General features: G+C 48.0%; 1 protein-coding gene across 8 annotated transcripts in view; it reads left to right on the top strand.

The window, feature by feature from the left end:
* Positions 1-21,498, top strand: part of LOC144933913 (diacylglycerol kinase zeta-like) — a 236,031-nt gene that overhangs the window by 103,293 nt on the left and 111,240 nt on the right. For 7 of the 8 annotated variants that reach the window (XM_078859216.1, XM_078859221.1, XM_078859215.1 and 4 more), the window contains 8 exons: positions 2,168-2,303; positions 4,778-4,873; positions 7,538-7,615; positions 8,687-8,743; positions 17,499-17,567; positions 18,303-18,374; positions 19,838-19,954; positions 21,212-21,286. In XM_078859216.1, the coding sequence (XP_078715342.1) occupies positions 2,168-2,303; positions 4,778-4,873; positions 7,538-7,615; positions 8,687-8,743; positions 17,499-17,567; positions 18,303-18,374; positions 19,838-19,954; positions 21,212-21,286 (700 nt within the window). The remainder of the gene's footprint in view (positions 1-2,167; positions 2,304-4,777; positions 4,874-7,537; positions 7,616-8,686; positions 8,744-17,498; positions 17,568-18,302; positions 18,375-19,837; positions 19,955-21,211; positions 21,287-21,498) is intronic. The other variant, XM_078859219.1, reaches the window with a different exon arrangement.

Here is a 21,498-nt window from a genome sequence, read left to right as displayed (position 1 = left end):
GTTGTTGTGGAGCATTATGGCTAAACAGAATTTCGATCTGTGTCTCCACATATGGGTGTAAAAAAAGAAATGTTTTAGTCTTATGGGCCTAATTGGCCTGCCAGACCAATATCATCCAGGAGAATGCTCCTCACTTTGGCAGCCCTTTCACCCTGCGCTTTCAGATGCCCGTACGGGAAACTGTACCCTCAGCCGCAGGCTGCATGGAAACTAGCATTTTCATTGTTTATTAAGGAGGCTTAAAAAGAATGAGCTATGTCATCAGGGCCATTTAAAATTAATCACCGTCATTAATTTTTCAATCTCGTCTTGTGTGTCGCAGGTTTTCATCGCTCGCTCGCTCGCTCACCACGCTTCTTAGCGAGCGCGCGTCGCGACCGCGTCGGCACCGGTGGCGATCGTTTTCAGCGTCGCCGTTGAATGTTTTACCGTTCTCGCAGTCGCCCTCACGGTCGCCCCCGTGCGTGCACGCACGTTGGCAGGAGGGGGGGGGCGGCATCGTTGGGACCGTGCCCGTGGCCCGGCGTGGTATTTGCAGTGTGCCGGAGGAGCGCGTTCGATCTTTGAAAAAGCGAAACGGCCGCTTTCGGCTGTCACAGCTGGCTCGCGACCGGCTCGGCTGCGCGTAGCGAGCCCCTCGCAACTCGCTTTGGGGAAGGGAGCCTTAACCCGGTAATCTCGGCCCCATCCTCGGGATGTCAGGAGTGCACCCGTTCGGTGTTTTGATTTACGTCTCGTTTGCACTTTCATTTATTGTTTAGTTTACTTTGAATGTTGTCACGCTGGTTTCAGTCTGGATGCAGATCGCATCTATTTGTCGCCATGTGCGCTTGGTAATAGAGGTTTTGGGGGTGGTGTTGCTTAACCTTCATGCGCAATTTGTATTTTTTTTGTAATTGCAATTTCTGAGCTTTTGTTGCGGTTTATTCGACTTGCACTTGGGATGCCGGCTGCAGCAGCTCGAGCATTTCGCTAACTCGTTGCTTAAACGAAAGACGCAGTGCAGGTGATTACCTATTGATGTGTGAATACGTCATTTGTCCGTCTTTATATTTATTTTAGTCATCGTGCAAAAGAGGGGGAGGCTTCGCTTTGGCAAGTTTTTTGTTTTTCATATCACGATTGCCGAGCATTGGAACCAGAGGCCCCGAAACTCCAAGTGGCCAGCAACAAAACAGGTGCCACACGTAGTCGTTTAGACGTTTATACGTTTCAACGTGGGGAAAGAGACGATGGGAGGCAGGTGGGCGGGGGGGGGGGGTGAAGAGAAGCGTTTGGTTTTGCGGCGTGGTGGTTAAACCCGAAATCAAACGGCTCGGAGGGCTGCAGTTGGACAGGCGCGAATGAGGAAAGGAAGGAATAGGAGGTAATTGTGGGTGGCGGGGCCCTTTGCCCCGCAATGGAGAGCTACAGCCTGACAACGACAACAAGAACATTGGGGGCGCACGTCTGTAATCCAGCGCTGTGCGGGCGAGGGTTGCTGCACCGCACAAACGTGATACTCCCTTGCCACGGACGTCGAGTTGCCATACCCTGGCCCGCCATGAGAAGGTGGCACATTAAAGTGCAGACTCATATCATCTGTCCCTTCTGGACGTGGTGTTTTTTTCCCCAGTCGCTGCGGTTTCCTCCCACGTGTGTAAACGCTCATTGATTTTCTGAAAACATCTGCATATGTGGAGGACTGCAGAACTTGGGCGATTGTTGGCACCGTCTAAGCTGCCTTTCAGCATGTCCGTGGTTCCTCAATGATTGTGAGATGCATATTTCATAAGCGACACTTTAAAATGCTTATGCATTATTATTAACATTATGTAGATTATCTGAAATCGTCCGACGATGTCTTCTTGTCCACACTGTTTAACCACCACACTGCAAGTCACTACACTTCTATCCCTGCTTCTTCCCCCGCACTGCTCCCTCCCATCGTCTTTTACCCCCAAGTGTTTGTAACGTTGCTCAACCTAAGACGCGTTCACTCTTTATCCATTACAACTGGGATGGGGCCGCTTCCCAGCTTCACGTTTTGATACCTTTTTGGGCCCTGTGCTCTGCAACTGTGTCGAGGTGCAAGCCGTGAGCCACTGGCGTGTGCGCGCGCGAGCGAGCTGACGGTCGCGTGGGCGTGCGTGCGTGCGTGTGCGTGTGTGCCTCGCGCTGCATGCAGGAAGGCCATCTCTAGGTCGGGCATGCAGCACCTGGCCCCCGGGTCGCTGATCGCCCCGGGGCCCCCCGCCTGCCTCCCCTCCACTGCGCCCAAGGACCCCGCGGACAGAGAGGCACGCAGCATTGTCGACTGGAACGTACGTCCCTCGCGCATTTCACTTGGCTCTTGATCGGTGTGTGCGGGGCGATGTGGTCCGCTGCATCGAACGTTCACCGCCACGCGCGCTTTCAGATGCGCTTTCGCGGCCCGTCTGGAACGCTCTTAAATTCTGGCGTTCGGAAGCCACTGGATCGGTGCACTTTTAAATCATCTAGATTTAAAACAGATTTCTTGAGAACTGCCGTTTGTGTTTAGTTTGTTGTGCTTCCTCCGCACGTCCAATTAGTGCGGTTGGCTACGTACGGTGTGAAAGAAGTAAAAACAAACATAAAGCTGGTCATGTACGGTGCAAAATAAATTCAACATACATGCTTAGTGAAACCAGAGTCTGTGGACAACTAATAAACGGTGGCTTATGTGATAATGTATCTGCTAAAAAATATATATATTAACAAAATTTACTTATTTTGGTAATTTTAAAGATGTTGGTACAACTAAAGCATTGTCATCTCAAGTGGTACCAACGAATACATTTTTGGGACTGGACCGATGATCTAATGAGATGTGTTCTGTTGGTGTCTGATTGACCAAGTAAGAACTGGGGTAGTCTTCATTTTTGTTGGTGGCCCTGAGCGATTGGGTGGAAAGTTCACGTTCCTGTGGCGCGCGCCATAGGAATGTGGAATGGAATGACCCTGTGTGTCACCGTCACTTGAGAACCAACGTGGATATAATTTGATATCCCGCTGCGTAGGTTCTCGCCGTTGTGCTGTTCGGCTCGTGTTTGCGGGTTGGTGCTGCGTGTTGTTTGGCAAAATATCTGTGGCACGTTCCGCTTCACATTCCTCGAGAAGCCAGCACGTGGAGAGCAGCATGTCAAACACGTGTGGCACGACCGGGAAACACATTGGGAAGGATCTGCGTAGACTTTCTAAATCTTAACGTATTTATTATTGATTTCTGTTGGTGGGAGAGATACAGTGGAAACCCCTCTTAACAATCACCAGAGGTGGGACAAAGTCATTGTTATGCAAGTCCAAGTCGAGTCGCAAGTCATCAAATTCATGACTCGAGTCTGACTCGAGTCCAAGTCACATGACTCGAGTCCACATCTCATAGGTGGGACAAAGTCATTGTTATGCAAGTCCAAGTCGAGTCGCAAGTCATCAAATTCATGACTCGAGTCTGACTCGAGTCCAAGTCACATGACTCGAGTCCACACCTCTGACAATCACCCCTGTTAACGACTAATTGTTTAACGACGGGCCTCCACGGAGCCCAATGTGTAGTGTATAGTAGTGTATAGTGTAGTGTATAGTAGTGTAGTGTATAGGGTAGTGTATAGTAGTGTAGTGTATAGTAATGTAGTGTATAGTGTAGTGTATAGTAGTGTAGTGTATAGGGTAGTGTATAGTAGTGTAGTGTATAGTAATGTAGTGTATAGTGTAGTGTATAGTAGTGTAGTGTATAGTGTAGTGTATAGTAGTGTAGTGCCTCCATAGAGCCCAATGTGTTCGCTTACCGACCATTCCCCTGTTCACGACGGGCTGTTGTAGGTACAGTAAATATGAACTAATGCATTGATTAACTATGTTATTTAAATTATGATGTGTTTATAATGTTGTTAGTATCTTTATGTATTAATATCCATTGTTTAAATATTATAAAGTACGTTTTTTTGGGTGAAAAAGGGTAACTTTTGATGCTATCACGACGATTGAAGCCTTTAACGTGTTTTTCCTATACTCGCTGAATGACCAAATCACCTGATGACTGGTTCCGAGGAACCAATCACCGTCGTTAGGAGAGCTTCTGCCGTATAGAGGTCGTGACTTTTCAGACGACTGGGTTTCATTGGTCAATGCAATGAGATTGGCAACTGACGAAAAGAGTGATCTTAGTTTTTTTTTCATATGTAACTTTATCGAACACTTAGCCATGTGCACACAATGAGAAGACTCCGTTACACCTCAGACAACCCGCATGTTCACGGAACGACGCGATAAAACGAGAATCTCCGAACGCCCATAACTCATTGCACCCCAGTGAGTCCATCATTTGACAGCACCCAACTTTCCTCCAAGTCGCAGTGCAAAGACAAACACACCCCCTATTACTTTTTAATAACGTGTTATTTTACGTTGTAAGTTCACTGAAGCGGCAACTTTGACAGATAAGAATGAAAAACAAGAATAGGTTTTAGTTTTTCTGGCAATAAAACAGGTCCTAAGATGTTAAAATAGATACCTTTTTCAAGGCATCGAATCTGCGTTAACCACACGTACTTGTGGCAAAACATGCAAACAAAAATGCTCTGATGATATATGCATTGTCTTTGAAACATCTGTTTTGTTGCCAGGAAGGGTAAAACCTTTTTATTATTTTTCATTATTTTTTATACTGCCAAATAAGGTCCCATAGATTGACAACTAATATTTGCTTGGTTCCTGTGTCTTCCCCCTGCCCCCCTTCCCGTCATCCCGCACCCCCCACCGTCTCATCTGCACGCAGGAGAACGCTTCCGTTGGGGAGCATCTGTGGTACGACGCCAGCGTGTCGGGTGACGTGTGCTACGTGGGAGAGGAGAGCTGCATGGCGAAGACAGCGGTCAGTAACATTGGTGCCCCTCCCCCGTGTAACTCCTCACCTTATCACGCCGCACTCACGCGCACACACCCACATGATATACGTGCCTTCGCCAAACTTACTCGGTTGTTTGGGTCGTGACAATGGGTGCCACGGTGGCCAGATGTTAACTATCTCGCCTGTTATGCAGGACGTCGTGGGTTTTATCCCAACCCTGACTACTGTATATTTGGAGTTTGCGTGTCCTCCCCGTGGCCGCATGGATTTTTCTCCTGGTTTTTCCCTCTACATTTAGAAATATGCGTTTAGCGTATTTGGCTGCTATAAATTTCCACGTGATAAGCCACATTGCTGAGCTATCATTTGTGGCCAGGTCGCTTCTGAAAGAGAGCTATGCAGCTCAGTGGGTCTTACCTGTTGAAATAAAACATAAAACATGTTTCGTGGCTGCGTGCCGTTGCCACCGATACGGGCTGAGCGGGATTTTCCGTGAAACAAACGTTGTCTTTCCCCGCCCCACCGCACCTTCGATTAGGACGGTTGGCTATGTGCGGTGCGAAAGAAGTTCAACATACACACGTACATATTATTGGTTCTTTCGGTAAAGTCACGTAGAAGGGAAATAATAAAATAATGAAAATATTACAATTTTTTTTTATATGTATTCTTTTATTATTTCCCTTCTACTTGACTTTACCGAAAGAACCAAGAATATAAATCCCTGCAGTCACGAAAGCTTTAAATCAAAATACACACGTACAGTTGATTTTAACAATCCACGCACTTCGACGGCCTCCACATAGCTCGCGCACAAAGTGTTTTTGGGTCGTGCTCTCGCGCGTCGCTCGGCACGGTATCTTACGTTTTCGCTCCACACACTTGGGAGCTTCTTCAGGAAGGGAATGTGAAGCGACGCCATCCGACGACGCGCTGGGAAGCCGTATGGCACAACATGTTTTGTCCGGCACGTCACACATGCTTTGAATAAAATTATAAACACATTTCTCTCGACAATGCGTTAAACAGTCCTGATGTAAATCGCAAAGGAAAAATATTAGCGTACCATCATTACATATTTGTGTAAAGCAATTGAAAGTGCATAAATATGAAACATAGGACACTTTAAGCGTAGTACAGTATTCCAATTAAACCATCCATCTAAACACTTTAAATTTCAATTCCAAAAATGGCGATCGCTGGCGCGGGAAGGTAATTGGCTATAAAATGATATACAAATGCCGTCTTTCAGAATGGGTGCACGTGGAATGGTGGGCTGTGGTGCGTGACCCTCACACTTGCTCACGGGAAAGAGGCGCCATCTGTCTTAGTTTCAGTGCTAACGGCGCGCCAGCGTGCCTGGGATGTCTTCCAACATAGGGCATCTGCAAATGTTTAAATGTTTTAAAGAGAAAAAACTAAATATCCGCGAGGAACTATTTGCCCCCAGCTGTAATACCGCTAACTCATTTTGCACCCGTGAAATAAAATATAGAATATTTTCAGAATCAGAATATTTATACTGGAGGAATCCGATGAGCTATAAAGCTCTTGTTCACAGATGTCCGGTAGTTTTCACAGATGTCCACTAGATAGACGCTGCGTTCACTTTCATTCCTAGCCCACGTTTACGTGGAATTGAAAATAAGCTAACAGGGCCCGCGTGGAGCTGATGGTGTGCGGGGCACGCCGTTGCTGTTGGTTCAACACGCGCGTGACGTTGTGCCCTTCGGTACTTTCGTCTTAACGTCTTGGGAAAAGTGGCGTGCGGCGACACCCGGAGAGGCGGTGCATGGGGAATGCTGGCCGCCACCGTCACTTTCGCCGCCGCTGTGCGTGGAGCACGTGGGTGGGAGCCGCTGTTTTCCCGATTGGCCGCTTACGCACCTCTCGTGCTCGGGTCACGGATTATAATTAAAGCTGTGGCATTTTGTTATTACGTAAGGGGGCGCGGAGAGGTCACCGTGTGCCGAAAAGGTTGCCGCTCCGTTTTTTTGGGATAAAAAAACAAGAAATCTACCCGTTGAATGTTTTCGCTCATTAGATATGCCTTTGCATAATCTGCACGCATCATATTCGGGAGAAATTACGCGCTTTTCACAACCGTAAGCTTGAATAAATATCGGAAGGCCTCTGGGCGTTATTTGGCAGCCGTCGCGCGTATCCACAAATAAGATTTCGCCCCCCGTCGAATTCCAGCGTCAAACGTTACACGAGTGCCCTCTTGTGCTTCCTCCGAGTTAAGGCTCTCGCGAGGCACCTGCGCCATTTCCACAGCATCCTTCTTCTCGAACAGCTTTTTCGTTCCCACTTGAGGACCTGATTCGCATCCCGACTAAATGGGCCAAATCGTGTCACCTGGGCGGTTTGTGTAGCTGGCGGTGGTGGTGTAACATTTGGCGGGGTCCCCCCCCCCGGAAAAATGGGAACATTCACCAACAACAAGGCATGGAGTCAGGTCTATCTTGTAAACTTGTAGCATTATTTGGTGTTCCCAGTGGGAGCATTGGAAATGTCCCTTGCAGCCACCGTTGGATCGTTTTATGGCCTCAGGTGCCTCCGAGGTAAAGGTGAAACGTGGTCATTGTCTGCGTGTGCTTGAAAGTCGGGAGTCGTTGGTTGATACATGTACAAACTCTTGTTATCGTCGCTCACCGTTGCATTTCTCTCCCCTTTGTCGTTTTTTAGCAGAAATCTCTGCCAAGGAAAAAGTGTGCCGCATGTAAGATAGTTGTGCACGTGGCCTGCATTGATCAGCTGGCCAAAGTGAGTGCTGTGTGGGGCTGCAGCGCTGCTCTGAGCCTCGGTGGGAACGCGTGTGAACCAGCGACGATTGTCATACCTGTCAACCCCTTATCAGCACCTACCTTGTTACAGACCAATTCAGACCTTATTGGTCACCCCGTGCCCTTATAAATCTCAACGTTCATCCTACCAAGTCCCATCACAAGGGAGAAACACAAACAAATAGACAAAATTATTATTTTGTGCCCGTATTGAAACGTCTGTACGCGGGTATGGACCTGAATACTCAATTTCTCTGTACAAGAATACAGATAAACCGTATGGGTTGACAGGTATAGATTGTTCCTGTATCTGCAGTTATATAACAGATCATGAAATTAAATTACAATTCATTGTTTTTATAAAATTAATTGCAGTTAAAAAAAATTTTATATGTTAAACTTGTATAACAGTTGTCACTTTTATGTACAAAACATATCTTTGAATAATTCGATGAGGATGTCCACCGAGTCGCAGAAATCCTCTTGCGGGCAAGTGCTCGGGGATCGTTCCATAACACGATTGTGTTTTGCAAGACGAGCAATTTTTTTAAATAAATATTAACTTGATAAACGAGCGAGGTCTTGCAATACGAGTAGTACGTGTATACGCTTTGTCTGCCGAGCGTCACGTGATCACAACTGATATACGAGTGCTTTGATATACGAGTACTTTGGATTATAAACACGTTTCCGGAACGAATTATGCTCGCAATCCAAGGTTTTACTGTAATTGTATAACCATTTCTAACTGACTGTAACATCATTTCTCAACTATTCACATCATAACACTCACGTCATCATAATCATCCATTAACCTACAACTCGGCGTTCAAAGTCCACCCGCAACTTATTTTCCGAACTCGTCTCGGGCAGCAGCGATGCTCGACGCGATGGGGATGGGCGGTCGGGCCGGTGCGTACGGAACCTGCATCCGGTGGGGGCATTGTTAAGCGCGCGCCTTTGTTGAGCCGTCCTATTTGAGACGTCCGCCTGCATTCGGATGAGGAGGATGTGTGGGAGGCTCGGTGTTCTTGCCTTTTGTTTCCTGCAGATAAATTTCCGCTGCAAACCCACCTTCCGTGAAGCGGGCTGCAGGAACATCCGAGAGGTGGGTGTTGTGCGTCGACCCGCCACTCCGGGTGGGGGGGGGGCTGTTTGTGCCGTGAGTCATTTGTGCGATTTGTTACGCAGTAATTCCCCTCGTTATTTGCGAACTTGGGCTGTCCGCTATTTTGGCTGCCCGCGATTCGCACCTGGAACTCGACAAAGACTGCTGCACTGAGAGAGGGGGAGAGGAAGAAAGTGATGAGAGATAAAGTGACGAGAGAGAAAATGACGAGGTAAACAGATGTGTTATTATGAAAATGTTTGCGTCTTTAATGGCGTATGTATTAATTGAAGGTAGGTAATTCATTAGGCCAACATCATTATCGGCGACATTTTCTATTCACGAGCATCTCTGGAACGTATCCCTCGCGCATAATGAGGGAATGCTGTATGCGCCGGTTTGTCGCACGCGTGATACGCTGTGCAGCTTCGATGCATGCGCACGTTATTTTGTCTTCGTGTATGTGAAAGCGTATACGAGCAGAAATTCCGCGTCTCTTTATCCACATGTTTTATTTGAAAGATATGTTTCGGTTCATGGGCCTGTTGGCTTTGCAGGCCAATTTTGTCTGGCAGTGTCGTCCTTGCAAGCAAGCAAGTAAGGGCTAGATCGGTTTTGACCTTGAAGTTCTCATCAGCAACATTAGGCTTGTTAACCGATATAAAAATAGCAGACATCATTGGGAAGAGCACTCTATTTAAAGTCTGGCAGTAGTTTACATGCAGGCATTATTGTATAAAATGTTACCTCTATGTACGTATAGGCAATTGTTATATTTAGTAGAATCGCAAAGTGTACGTATGTATGTTGAACTTCTTTCGCACCATACGTAGCCAACCGTGGTAATCGGAGGTGCGGAGGAAGAACAAAAAACCAAACAATAAAGCAGTTCTAAAGAGATGAGTTTTCAATCAAGATTTTAAAGTTTGTGTAGCTCCAGTGGCTTCCTAGTATCGGAAGGAAGAGCATTCCAGACAGCTGCAGAAGCACAACTGAGTGGCGCTTCGTGTGACTAGTAATTCCCACCAATTCAGACTGATTCACAGAGAGGTAATGTGTCCAGATTTCCTGATAAGGGATAATCGCTCACAAATTACCACGGTGTCTCACGTACTCAGACAAAGTGACTTTGCCATCCGCGCTGGGATGGCGATGGGGAGTTCAGTTTTGTGTACGTGTCAAGCCGCTGACTTATTGCGGAAATAAGCCATGTTTTCTAAAAACGACGTGATCATCTGCAAAATTGCACCGCGTATTTGTGTTATTAAGATGATCGAAACGTTGACTGCGAGGTGGCCTCATTTGTGGGTCTGCCCACCTACGCTCGTGTTACGGGGCCTCATCTGCCAGAATGTGTTGGCAACAGCGCCGCTGATTTCTCGGGCCTGCGTTGGCAGCTGCGTTAGAAAGCGCAGGCTGGAAAGACTATCCCACCGTTGGCACCAATAAAGTCCGACTTAATAAGCCGAGCTATCGCGCGATCGCATTTTCCCACGAGGAGTAAGTGGAAAGGCAATGATCCGGGTCGCGAACGTGATCCCCGGTGGCGGCACGGTGCTCTTACAGGCTCGTGAAACGGGTCGCGTGAAAGGTGCGCTCGTACACGCAGACTCTACCCGCGCAATTCACGGTGCAGTTCATGGATTCGGAGCGCGGCGTCGAAATGCGACGGTGTGTCAAGATGTTGCGCGAAAACGGCGCGATGTTCGTTGGGGATAGAAGAAAAGTAGGCGTAGGCACCCAGAGCTCTCTCTAGTCAGGGCGCTTCTATCCGCCGTGGCGTGAGTGGAAGGGTGGGAGAAGAGGAATATCTTAAACCTGGCCTTGAGTAGCAACCAACATCGCATCCGTATAGCTCCTTTCAGGACAAAGGCCCCTGAAAAAGTGCTTAACAATCCAAGATGGGATGATATAAAAACAACTTATTGCTCATAAAGATATTACAAAAAAATACTTGTTGAACACACACGTTTTCGGGAGTGATGTAACGATGGACGCTGAATCGGCAGATGTCGCTGAGGTGGCTAAGGAATTCTCAGGCTTGGGAGCCGAATATGAAACGGTTCGATCTGGCGAGCGCAAACTGTGAGTCGAGGAGGTCTTGACAGGAGTCCGCGCCTCGTCAACGGAGTAAACGGCTGGGGACGTTACGAGACGGGAGATCGGTTGGGTGAGGGGGAGAACTATTCTTATGCATTGCGAGCTAAAAAGTAGAACTTTGAAGGCGACTAAGAAGACGAAGGCAGATTTCTTAAGGCTTTGTCAACAAACTCTGGCGTCAGCATCAGCAATTTGTACAACATGTAGCTGGTGCACTTCCTTTGTGTACATCCCAATAAAGAGAGCATTGTAGTGGTCACGTTGGCATGAAACAAACGAGGGCCTACAACACACGGTCGACAGCGTGGACGGCCGTTGGGAGGGAAGTCAGGGGCAGGAGAGCAGAGCCTGTGACCTCCTTAATTAGCGGGTCACTCCACACAACGTGTGCAGCTATAGGGAGGACATCAGGGGGGGTTGGAGGCGGGATGGGGAGCACGGCTTTCAGTTCCACGTTGTTGCGGTTTTTTTTACGAGGCGACAGATGCGCACGCGGGCCGTCGTCGAGTGAGTAAACGAGACTGCGGTTCGAAGTGGCGTTTTTATCAAACCTGCTGCTGCCACCAGATGGCGGAATTGAAAGCCACGCAGCTCGTCTCGAGGGAAATAGGCTATTGCCTGGCAGCCCAGCGCCGTTACATTTGTCATCCGCAAATTACGCGTTGCCCTCCTGCCGGTTCGAGCAGTCAGTCGGTCAGCCGCGCGATTTTCCCTCTGCCGCCGCATGGGTATGGCTGCGAGCGTGGCAAGTCAGGAGCACGGAGTGCGTCCGTTTGCAAGCGGCAGCTGTGTTCATGAGTGGCACTGTAACCTTTTGCAGTTTTGCCGTTGCCCCACTGAGGAGAGACGATACAGCCGTTCCGGTTTTGTGGCGTTAACCAAAAGCACCTGATACAACTGGATAAAGTGCCACTGAAACCGTACACTTTTTTTTAAACACTATTTCCTTTTTGAATGCCAGTGTTAGCTGCCAAGTCGGCTGTGGCCCCTGCGGCTATTTGGGTATAATTCCCCTACAGCAGGGTTCTTCGATTGACAATCCCACTAAGGCCAAATCTGGCTCGCGAAGGCCCTTGCGGAGAGGCCCACCAGGAGTTATGTGGCTCGCCGAGACGCAGAGATAACAGATTTGGGGAGATGTAACCGAGATGACGAAACGATGGAGAGGAGGCGTGAGCTCGAGTGATGAAGCGTCGCCGCATGTTTGTGGCCACGTGCGCAAACGTCGTGACGGCACAGCACCGTGTGATGTCATGACGTCCACATTTGACACTGCGATGTTCCGCGGCCTGCCAACGCACACTTATTTTACGACGTGGGCACCCCCCCCCACTCCCCACCAGAGAATACAGCTGAAGAGAACTCACTTTACAGCGTCGGCTGCCACTGCAGAGAATTCCACCGGAACACTGAAATCTCTCGAGGAAGCGTCCGCTTGTCCATTTTACTACGACACACCTCACGCTCTACTTCTCCGCACCCAGTGACGTAGCGAGGGCAGGTCACAGGTCGGGCAGGGGAGGGTGGGGTGGGCAAGGCGTGCGGTGGGGGCGTTCCAGGCACCCCTTCCGGGGGGCCGCTGCCCCCCATTGTGTAGCCGAATTGTTGGAAATGAAGCAACTTACGTGAAACTAAACTTTTTTTTTTATTTGACCAGGCAAGGCCCCACTGAGCTACCATGTAGCTCTTTCTCAGAAGCGACCTGGCCACAAATGATAGCTCAGCAAAGTGGCTTATTGCGTGGGAAATTGATAGCAGCCAAATACTCCAGACTCGTTTTGATTCGAAATGTGGAGCGAAAAACCGGAGGACCCGGAGAAAAATCCACATGACCACGGGGAGAGAGACACGCAAACTCCAAATATACAGCAGGCGTCAGGTTTGGGATCAAACCCACGGACCTCCTGCACACCAGGCGAGGGAGATAACATCTCGGCATTGCCGCCACGCATTTGCTTTGGTGAGGCGCTTCTTTGTGCGCCAGCGTGAATGAGCGTGTGTAGCCGATGGTGCTTCTGGACGCTTGTTCTCCTGGAGCCTCCAATGGCTCATTTGGATGTTTTACAACGCTGCGTCCTGTTTTGAAACGCCGATGAAAACCAAAACCGCAGAACGTCTGCAAAAAAAGGTCCCCCGTTGGACAATCATCGTGCTAATCGCGCCGTGCGCAATGTCTCTGGCCGCAAATCTCTTATCGCAATTGAGCGCTTAATGTGCATTGTTCCGAACGAGGCTCATTCCTCAAAAGGCATCGGCCAATGATGGATATTTTTAAAAATCTTCTATGCTCACCAGTACGACCTGAAAGCAGTGCGTACGTTACCTTCAAGTTGCATATCGCTCCCGGTTCAACCGTGGTGCTGCTACCATTGCAATGTTGTCGATTCGCCAGCAGAGGGCAGGGCCCGCTGCTAATTTGACACATCCTACAAAATGCGGCTCCTGCACAGCATTGCCCTTTACAGCAATACTGTGCATCCCACATCCCAATATATATAAAAGCAACAGTGTATTCAGCAGAACTCATTTGCAGTGGCTGTCTGTCTTAGCCTGTGACGCGTACTTATTAATGAGCTGGCCTTCCTTCACCAGAGTCTTCCTCAAGCCTGCCCGATGCCAAATCTGGCCTCCAAGAGGAAGACGTTTTTGCTCTCTGACCCCTACCAGTCCAACTGTGGCGCTATCCGTGACTACACAACCAGTGGCACGAGATAAAGCACAGCGGCACTGACGATGCTTTGTGTGGTGATTCATGAGTCGATGATGGGGGGTCGTGGGGAGGCGGAGACCTCTAAGGTCGCCATCTCCGAGGTGCAAAAAAAACCAAGACATATCTTGGGAAGAAGAATATCTCGCTGCGCCATGAGAGGGGGAGAAGTACGTGTCTTTGCATTGTCTTGAGTGGTGCGTTATTATTATTGTTGTTATCGCCATGCAAATGACAGAAACCGAGACTTTTAATGCCCCGAGAAGACGTAGAGATTTCTAACAGCTGATGATCTGTCTGTTGTGGAAGCTGGTGGTGTGATGGTGGTGGAATTGCTGATGAGCTGTGCGTTGTGGAAGCTAGGTTACTGTGGTGTGCGGTGTGTTCGCTGATGAGATGTCTGTTGTGGAAGCTGGGTGGTGTGATGGTGGTGGAATTGATGATGAGCCGTACGTTGTGGAAGCTGGTGGTGTGATGGTGGTGGAATTGATGATGAGCCGTGCGTTGTGGAAGCTAGGTATTGTGGTGGTGAGCTCGCTGTTCCAGTGTTTGTTAAGCATATGGCTTTAAGCCCACAAATTGATCCACGCTGCTACGACGCTGAAATTCTCATCACGCAGAGATTGACATTGAAGTACAGTACAACACTTTTGTGCGTGCTCTTTTATTCGAGCAAAGTTGCAGCAACATGAGGCAACTGGTAGTAGTAGGGTCCAAATTCAATCAAACCCCCTTGAAACACTTGATATTCTAACATTAAGCAATATCACGTGGTCGCAACAACAAACATTGTAGAGGAAAATGCATCTCGCAAACGTAAGTAAGGAATGCATGACGAGAAAAGACGAATAGAATTAAGTGGATAATATGTTACGAACAGTTTTCTCTGACCAGTAACTCCATCTCATGCCTCTGTGTCTTGCGTCGCCATGGCAACTGTTGCCGGGGTGCAGGTGACGTAGGGAGATCTGTCGGAGGAAGAGCGCTTACACGGCACGCCGTTTGTAAGCCGGCTCGATTTGTCCGAAGAGATAGCGCGCGTACCCTTATAAGGTGTCTTTGCTGCTCGCCGGATGTTAATAAGCCAGGCTTGTACTCCCGTTAGCCGCTTGAACGGTCGGCACGGACAGAACAATGCGAGCACGTTGCCTGCCCCCCCCCCTCCCCCCCCGATTGATTCTCTGTGCAGTTTGTGGCGTTAATAATTTGTAATAATCCACGAATGTGGTTGACAATCGCAGCTCCGCTTAAGGTCGTTGGACCTTGTTGATCCGAGCAGAGGAGCTTGCGCGGACCTTGAGCAAAGAGGGGGGAACCCCTTGTCGGTCGATGGACCGTGGAAATTGGAAAATTTCGCGAGTGGTATAAATTGACGCGTTGTTTCGTGAAATTGTAAAAGTGAAGAGTTTGATTTTTTTCTTTCTTTTTCTCTCTTCATCATTTTATTTCATCGCAGCATGGGAATTTCCAAAAACACGATTCGGTGTCTCGTGGAAACAAAATTCTCATGTTATTTTTTTCTTTCATTTGCGCAACATCATAACAAGTGAGCACACGTATATCCGCAGGAGTTGCATTGAAAAGGCATTGACTTGAGTCTCTTTGCTCACAAGACGGCGCCTGTCACGATGAAAAAGGATGTTAAAAATATAGTCTTGGGCGATGTGAGATTAATGGCAAAAAAAAAGCTAAGTTCTGCTTTGCTCGCTCCCCACGTTTCCGTAGAGGTTCGCGAAGGAAGAAAATTGTTGGTTTTTTAAAATAACACGCCTCCCCCTAATGCCTCTCTGCACCCTCTAAGCATTCATCTTTGTTTGTTTCCTAAAGGGCAACGTCGTATAATAGGGAACAAATTGTAATATTCCCAATGCATGTGTGTCAGAGTAAATTACGTTTAATTACTAAATTAATATTAAATTACCTATCGAATTACCCTGAATGCACCCGCCTCTTATCAGAGGTGGGTTGAGCATGGTCATTGCCTGGATGGGTGACAACCAATGCATTACCACACTGTAGGCATATCGCTATGAGGGCCGGGAGATGGTAGTACAGCAATGGGTTCAGTCCACAGAGAGATTTGGTCCACTCACAACATCGAAGTCTACCTGTGGATTAAATCCATCTGTGTGGAGCTTTTGGAGCCAGCCTCACGTATATTGCTTGGGTTTTCTCCCGAGTGCCCTGGTTTTTTCTCACATACCAATCATTCATTAATGGGATCGGCCAAATATCTGAATGGTATGACCCTCCTGAAAAAATAGTTTTGGCAGCTCGGCCAAGCATTTCTTAGAAATTCATTGCTGTTAAACTAGTGTTTGTGTGTGCTTTGAATAGCATTTTTTCAAGGTAACGTGTCAGTGTTTATTAGGCAGTGTAATTATTTACGATGTAACTGCATGTAAACAGCCATTTGTCAGTCCACTGTTGGATGAAGAGTTCCCCACGTCTTGTCAGCCGTCTGGGTTGTTTCACCATATTTCACCACGCTGGCCAGGGCGGTGAAGGAGATGTGCCCAGGGCCGGTTGCCACGATCGTGTGGATTTCTTTTTCTCCAGGTCCTCCGGCTATTCCCTCCAATATTTAGAATCGACGTGCGTTTAGAGTATTTGACTGCTCGAAATTTCCACACGATGATAAGCCACTTCGTTGGGTTATCATTTGTGGCCAGGTCGCTCCTGAAAAAGAGCTACATAGTTCAATGGGCCTTACCTGGTAAAACACAAAATTGTTTCGTCTTCATAGTTAGTTTTCAAATATCACCATCCACTGCTGTTAGCCATGGTCGAGAATGGAACTCGGGCCGACCACAGTGCCACCACTTCATCCACATTCCGGGTACACACCACTTGTCTATGAAATGTTGGGAGATTTATCTCTCTGCATAGCAATGAATTCAGAGCTGAAACCATTGAGTGCATGCACATTTATTTTTGTTGTCTTGCAACGTTCTTGTACCCAATTTGGCAAAGGAATGCTTTTAACTCCTAGGGACAGGACCCTTCTGTGGTACATGGAATTCTTATTAGTAGTAGTATCATTGTCATTTATGATGACGCTTGTTTGCAGAGTTTCAAGACTTATTTTTTTGTTCAGGAGGGTCCTGCATTTAGGGGGAAATGTTGCCGCGTGTAATCCCAGTGGAGTAATTTTCAGCTAATTTATTTTAGATTTTTGGGATGTTTGGCCAATACTTGTTACATTGTGTTTAAAAAAAAAAAAATTTAGTCAAGCCCTTGGAAGCGGGCCTTTTTTATCTCATTGCACGTTTTTTTTTTGTAATCTACATACACTACTTTCATGAAGTCCTCACAGAAATGTTGTCAGGTCATAATGCAATGCCCTCTCTTGGCAGGCAATTGCTTGATTGCCCCGAGCCAATACTCATGCGAAATGTCCGCGTATATCTGACATTCTAATGACCGCCGAAAGAGGATCAACTGTATCCCGGCGCATTACCCAAATCACGCGTAAAATCGCAAACGGAACGACCTCGGTGTAATTCTGTTTTAATTAACTGTGCCACTTATGTCTGCCACTGGGGAAGGCAAGAATAATACTAATTCGAGCACGATGTGTGTAAATGTTTAGCGGAGAGGGTCCAATGATCAGTGAAATGTCATTCTTCCAGCCATTAAATTATCGTGATGATCTCACAATGGGCAACGGGGATCATATTAATGATTTTTTTGCGAACCTGGTGCTCCATTAGTGGGGCCTGTAATTTTGCCAGAGTAATTAGTGGGTTGTCTTGCCCGTCGAGTTGACAGCATTTCAGCCAAATGATTACGGAATTAATATTCCGAGCGTGGAGCAATTTGGCTTCCGGCAAGCGCCAGCTTTGCTTGACATCGGGTCGTGTCAGATTTGATTCCCCCCCCCACCAACCCCCCCACCTCCAAAAAGATTTACTTTTAATACAAAGTCCTGCTCCGATTTCATTGCAGCCATCCTTTGTGCGCCACCACTGGGTCCATCGGAGGAGGCAGGACGGGAAGTGCAAACAGTGCGGAAAGGTGAGAGCAATTTGGGCACTGCCAGCCGGATTTGGGACATTTCGCCGGGCAAATTTTTGCCTGCGGCCAAGGACGGGTCCGGACTCGCTCTGATGTCACACCAGGGTTATTTTTCTCATGAAGTGCCGGCTTGGAATGACGGTCGCCCCGAGGTTTGTATTTTTCACACTTTGACAAGCGCAAGTGAATTGGAGGTGGCACGTTGGTGGCTCGGGACTCGGGAGCACTGGAGCTTGGCCACAGCTTTGGATCCTTGGTTGTCGAATCTAGGATTTGACAAACTGGGTTCTCAAGTGTAGCGAATTGATGCAAAAAAAACCCATGTTCAATTTGGTTCCTTGTTTAATGTGCCAAAATCCACCTACGATCGTTCTACAATTTTATTTGACTGACATTCGGCTAATACCTCCGTAGCATGGTGTTGGGGAAAGTTTTGCCAGCACTGTTAATGTATTAATTAAAAAAAGGCAACTTTTTTGGGGGTGCACTCTCAGCAGTAGTTCTGTGAAATCCCCTTCTAAGCGCCCATTGTCTTAACGCGGAGTGACACACTGTTCACTGCGAAAGTCCCGTATGAACGCTTTATCGCGTGGCATGGACAGATGTAGCGACGATTGGAATACATTTGGAGGAATAGACAAAAAAAAACACCGCGAATGTAAATGAATGTGATGTCGTTTTGAATAAATTATCTGAATACCGGAGCAGCCTGACGTTCTGCTCTGTCCCTTGCAGGGTTTCCAACAGAAGTTCGCGTTTCACAGCAAAGAGATTGTCGCAATCAGCTGCTCTTGGTGTAAACAAGCGGTATGTATGGAGGGCCTTCCATTCGTTCACTCACCTATACTTCCGCGACGGCTGCTTGCGTTGTGGCCGAAACGTCGTGAGAATTATTTTATTATGTTTTATTTTTATTATTTTATTATTTTCCTTCTATGTGACTTTACCGAAATAACCAAGAAGATGAATCCCTGCAGTCACGAAAGCTTTAAATCGATACTTTCTCCTTCATTTCGTTAGCCCGAGTGCAACATTGGCCTTCCGAACGTTCGTTTTACGGTTTATATGAACACCAGATCGTGATTTGTTCTCGTAGGTAGTACGACTCAATGCGTGACTCTTGGTTGTGAGTATCAATTTAATCGATGGCATAATGCATAGTTTCTGCTATGACCGTGGGTTTGGCACTCGCAAAAAACACAGGGGTTTCAGCTTACCTTACAATCCTCACGGATGGCTCCCGTCTTCATCGCATTACTATTTAAGTGCGTACACGTGGTTAATTTCATGAAGTGATCGTAATTATCCTTGCTTACCTTGATACATTTACTCCCACCGTTGATCGAGTGAGAGTGGTGTGAGCCAGCGAAGATGAAGGCGGACGTGATCTTTTTCTGTGCTGCAACAATTTCTATTTTTGGTCCAAGGATAATTAATGAATGTGTTCATTTTCCCATCTATTAATGTATAATTCGAATGAGGTTTTTTGATAAAGGAGATGCTATCATTCATAAGTCTTACACTCTCCTTTTCAATCATCTTCCCCAGAATTATAAAAAAAGATTCGGGAATTTGATTGATTGTGTCCATGTGCATATATTGAGATAAACGGTTTTGCCTCGAACTTTCCTGAGGCCACGTTGCCATGAAAGCTCCCAGTGTCGTTGGACCTCGGAAGATGAAGCCGTTTAGACCCTGACTTGATGATCGCCCGGCTGACCACCAGCGACAACCACGCGGTGCAGGCGTGGGGCCTACGAGGTAGCCACAAGATGTCGACACAGTCATGGGTTCAGCCCTCGAGATGATTCCTGAGAGAGACACCTGTGTGGAGATTTGAGATGAGGCCTTCCAGGGAAATAGATAGAATAATGGTTCAAATATAATGGTTTAAAATATAATCCAGAACGAACTGGTTGAAACGTGTTAATCTAACTGGTTAAAATATAGTCTGTGTCACTTTGGCAGTTCACGAGTGCATGATGACCTTGACATGTCGTGTCCATCATGAGAGTTGTTCGACCATATTTGATCACATTGCCCAGTGGGGTGTTGGCGAATTGGAGGGTGCAGGGGTGGGTGGGGGGGGTACGGCAGGTTCAGGTGACCGCTCGCCACGGCCACGACCGGGAATCGAACTCGGCTCGCCGGGTCCGACGCTCAGCGCGCGAACCTCTTCGCCCCGGGTCACGGACAGGTCCGTTGTCGGTGTGGCTGCGCGTGGTTCTTCTCCTTGTTGAATGCCCGCCCGTCGTCTCCCCGCTCCGCAGTACCACAACAAGGTGTCCTGCTTCATGCTGCAGCAGATCGAGGAGCCGTGCTCGCTGGGAGCGCACGCCGCCGTCATCGTGCCCCCCACGTGGGTCATACGCATGCGGAGGCCGCAGGTACTCGAGTGCGCACGTGCGTGCACGTGTGTGTTTTCGTGTGTGTGCGTATGTGCGCGTGTGTGTGCGTGTGTTTTCGTGTGTGTGCGTGGGTGTGCGTGGGTGTGCGTGCGCGCACGCGCGCATGTGTGATTGAGAGCGAGCGTGCGCGCGCAAGAGTTGGACCATGTGTGAGCGAGCGTGTGTGAGTGTGGGGGGGAGCGGTAGTGTAGCGGTTAGCGCGCTGCGCTACGAACCTCGCAATCCCGGGTTTTGATTCCTGCTCATGGCCACCAACACCAGTGACGACTCAAATGAGCACCCGGTGCGATGTGTAAATATTGGCACTAAGAAGACAAAGGCGGGTGGGCGGGCGTGGTGCTGGCCACCCACCCCCTCGTGTGCCGTGCCATGCCTTCATAGGTGCTCACTAACAGCACTTTCTCCGATAGTATGTTAAGGCTACACGGAGGATATTTGTCTATGTGAGTGTGTGATAATGAATGAGCATGTTGTGACTTATGCAAGGGGCGATAGTGTAATGGTGAGTGCACTGATCTTTTAACCTGGCAACCCCAGTTTGATTCCCGCTCACAGCCAACATCAGTTATCTTGCATCAGACATCGCTTCCATATCCCCAAATCTAACTCTCCAATCCTGGTTCACCTTATTTTTTTTTGGCGTGGTAATGTGTCTTAAGCACGTGCCTTTGATGCTATCTGTGGCGCCTCGTGGCCCCATTGTGGAACTTAGAATGCGCTGTAAATGATAAGATGTATCTCACTTGTGCCTACAAGGATTTTGTTTTAGATGAATAAATGAATAATGAATTTGTGAATTGTAGTTCAGAGCCGAGCGGTGAATGCGAATTCCGTCGGCAAGGTCACTATGAAAATAACACCGCCCCGGCCGTCGGCTTGACATCCCAGCTGTGAAACATTTTAAACGGCTTTCCCAGCACGTGGAGAAAAACGTCGGACATCGTACCAATGCAAACGCACGGCACAACCCGAAAACACGTCGGAGAGCCGAGCAGTGCAGCAGCGAAAACCTACGCAGCAGTAACATTTTGTGGTCGCATGGATTTTTCTCCGCGTCCTCCGGTTTTCCCCTCCACATTCAGTAAATTTTCACGCGATAAGCCACCTCGTTGTGCTATCATTTGTGGCCAGGTTCGCTTCTGAAAGAGATCAATAAAGCTCAGTTGTCCTTACCTGCTAAAATAAAACAAAATAGATGCATCAAATCGATAATTGCTGCTCTTGTTGCTTTTGCAGAACTCCTTCAAGTCATCAACGAAGAAGAAAAAGCGGACCTCCTTCAAGCGAAAGCCCAGCAAGAAAGGCATGGATGTAAGTGGGGACACGCGGCTGCGCTCAGGGGCCTGTTTACCTTCGCGCCGCGGTGTTACATGTCGATGAAGCGGCAGCTCATGTAAAACACGCCATCAATAATTCACACTCCCCCGCAGTGGTTGCCGTTAAATTATACATCAAAGTCAATAGGGTATCGTAATAAAGACGTACAATAATTTTTTTCCTCGCACGCACGCGCACACGCGCGC

This window comes from Lampetra fluviatilis, chromosome 8 (assembly GCF_964198595.1).
Source record: "Lampetra fluviatilis chromosome 8, kcLamFluv1.1, whole genome shotgun sequence".
In the NCBI taxonomy this organism is placed as follows: Eukaryota; Metazoa; Chordata; class Hyperoartia; order Petromyzontiformes; family Petromyzontidae; genus Lampetra; species Lampetra fluviatilis.
This window is presented reverse-complemented; position numbering and strand designations above follow the sequence as displayed.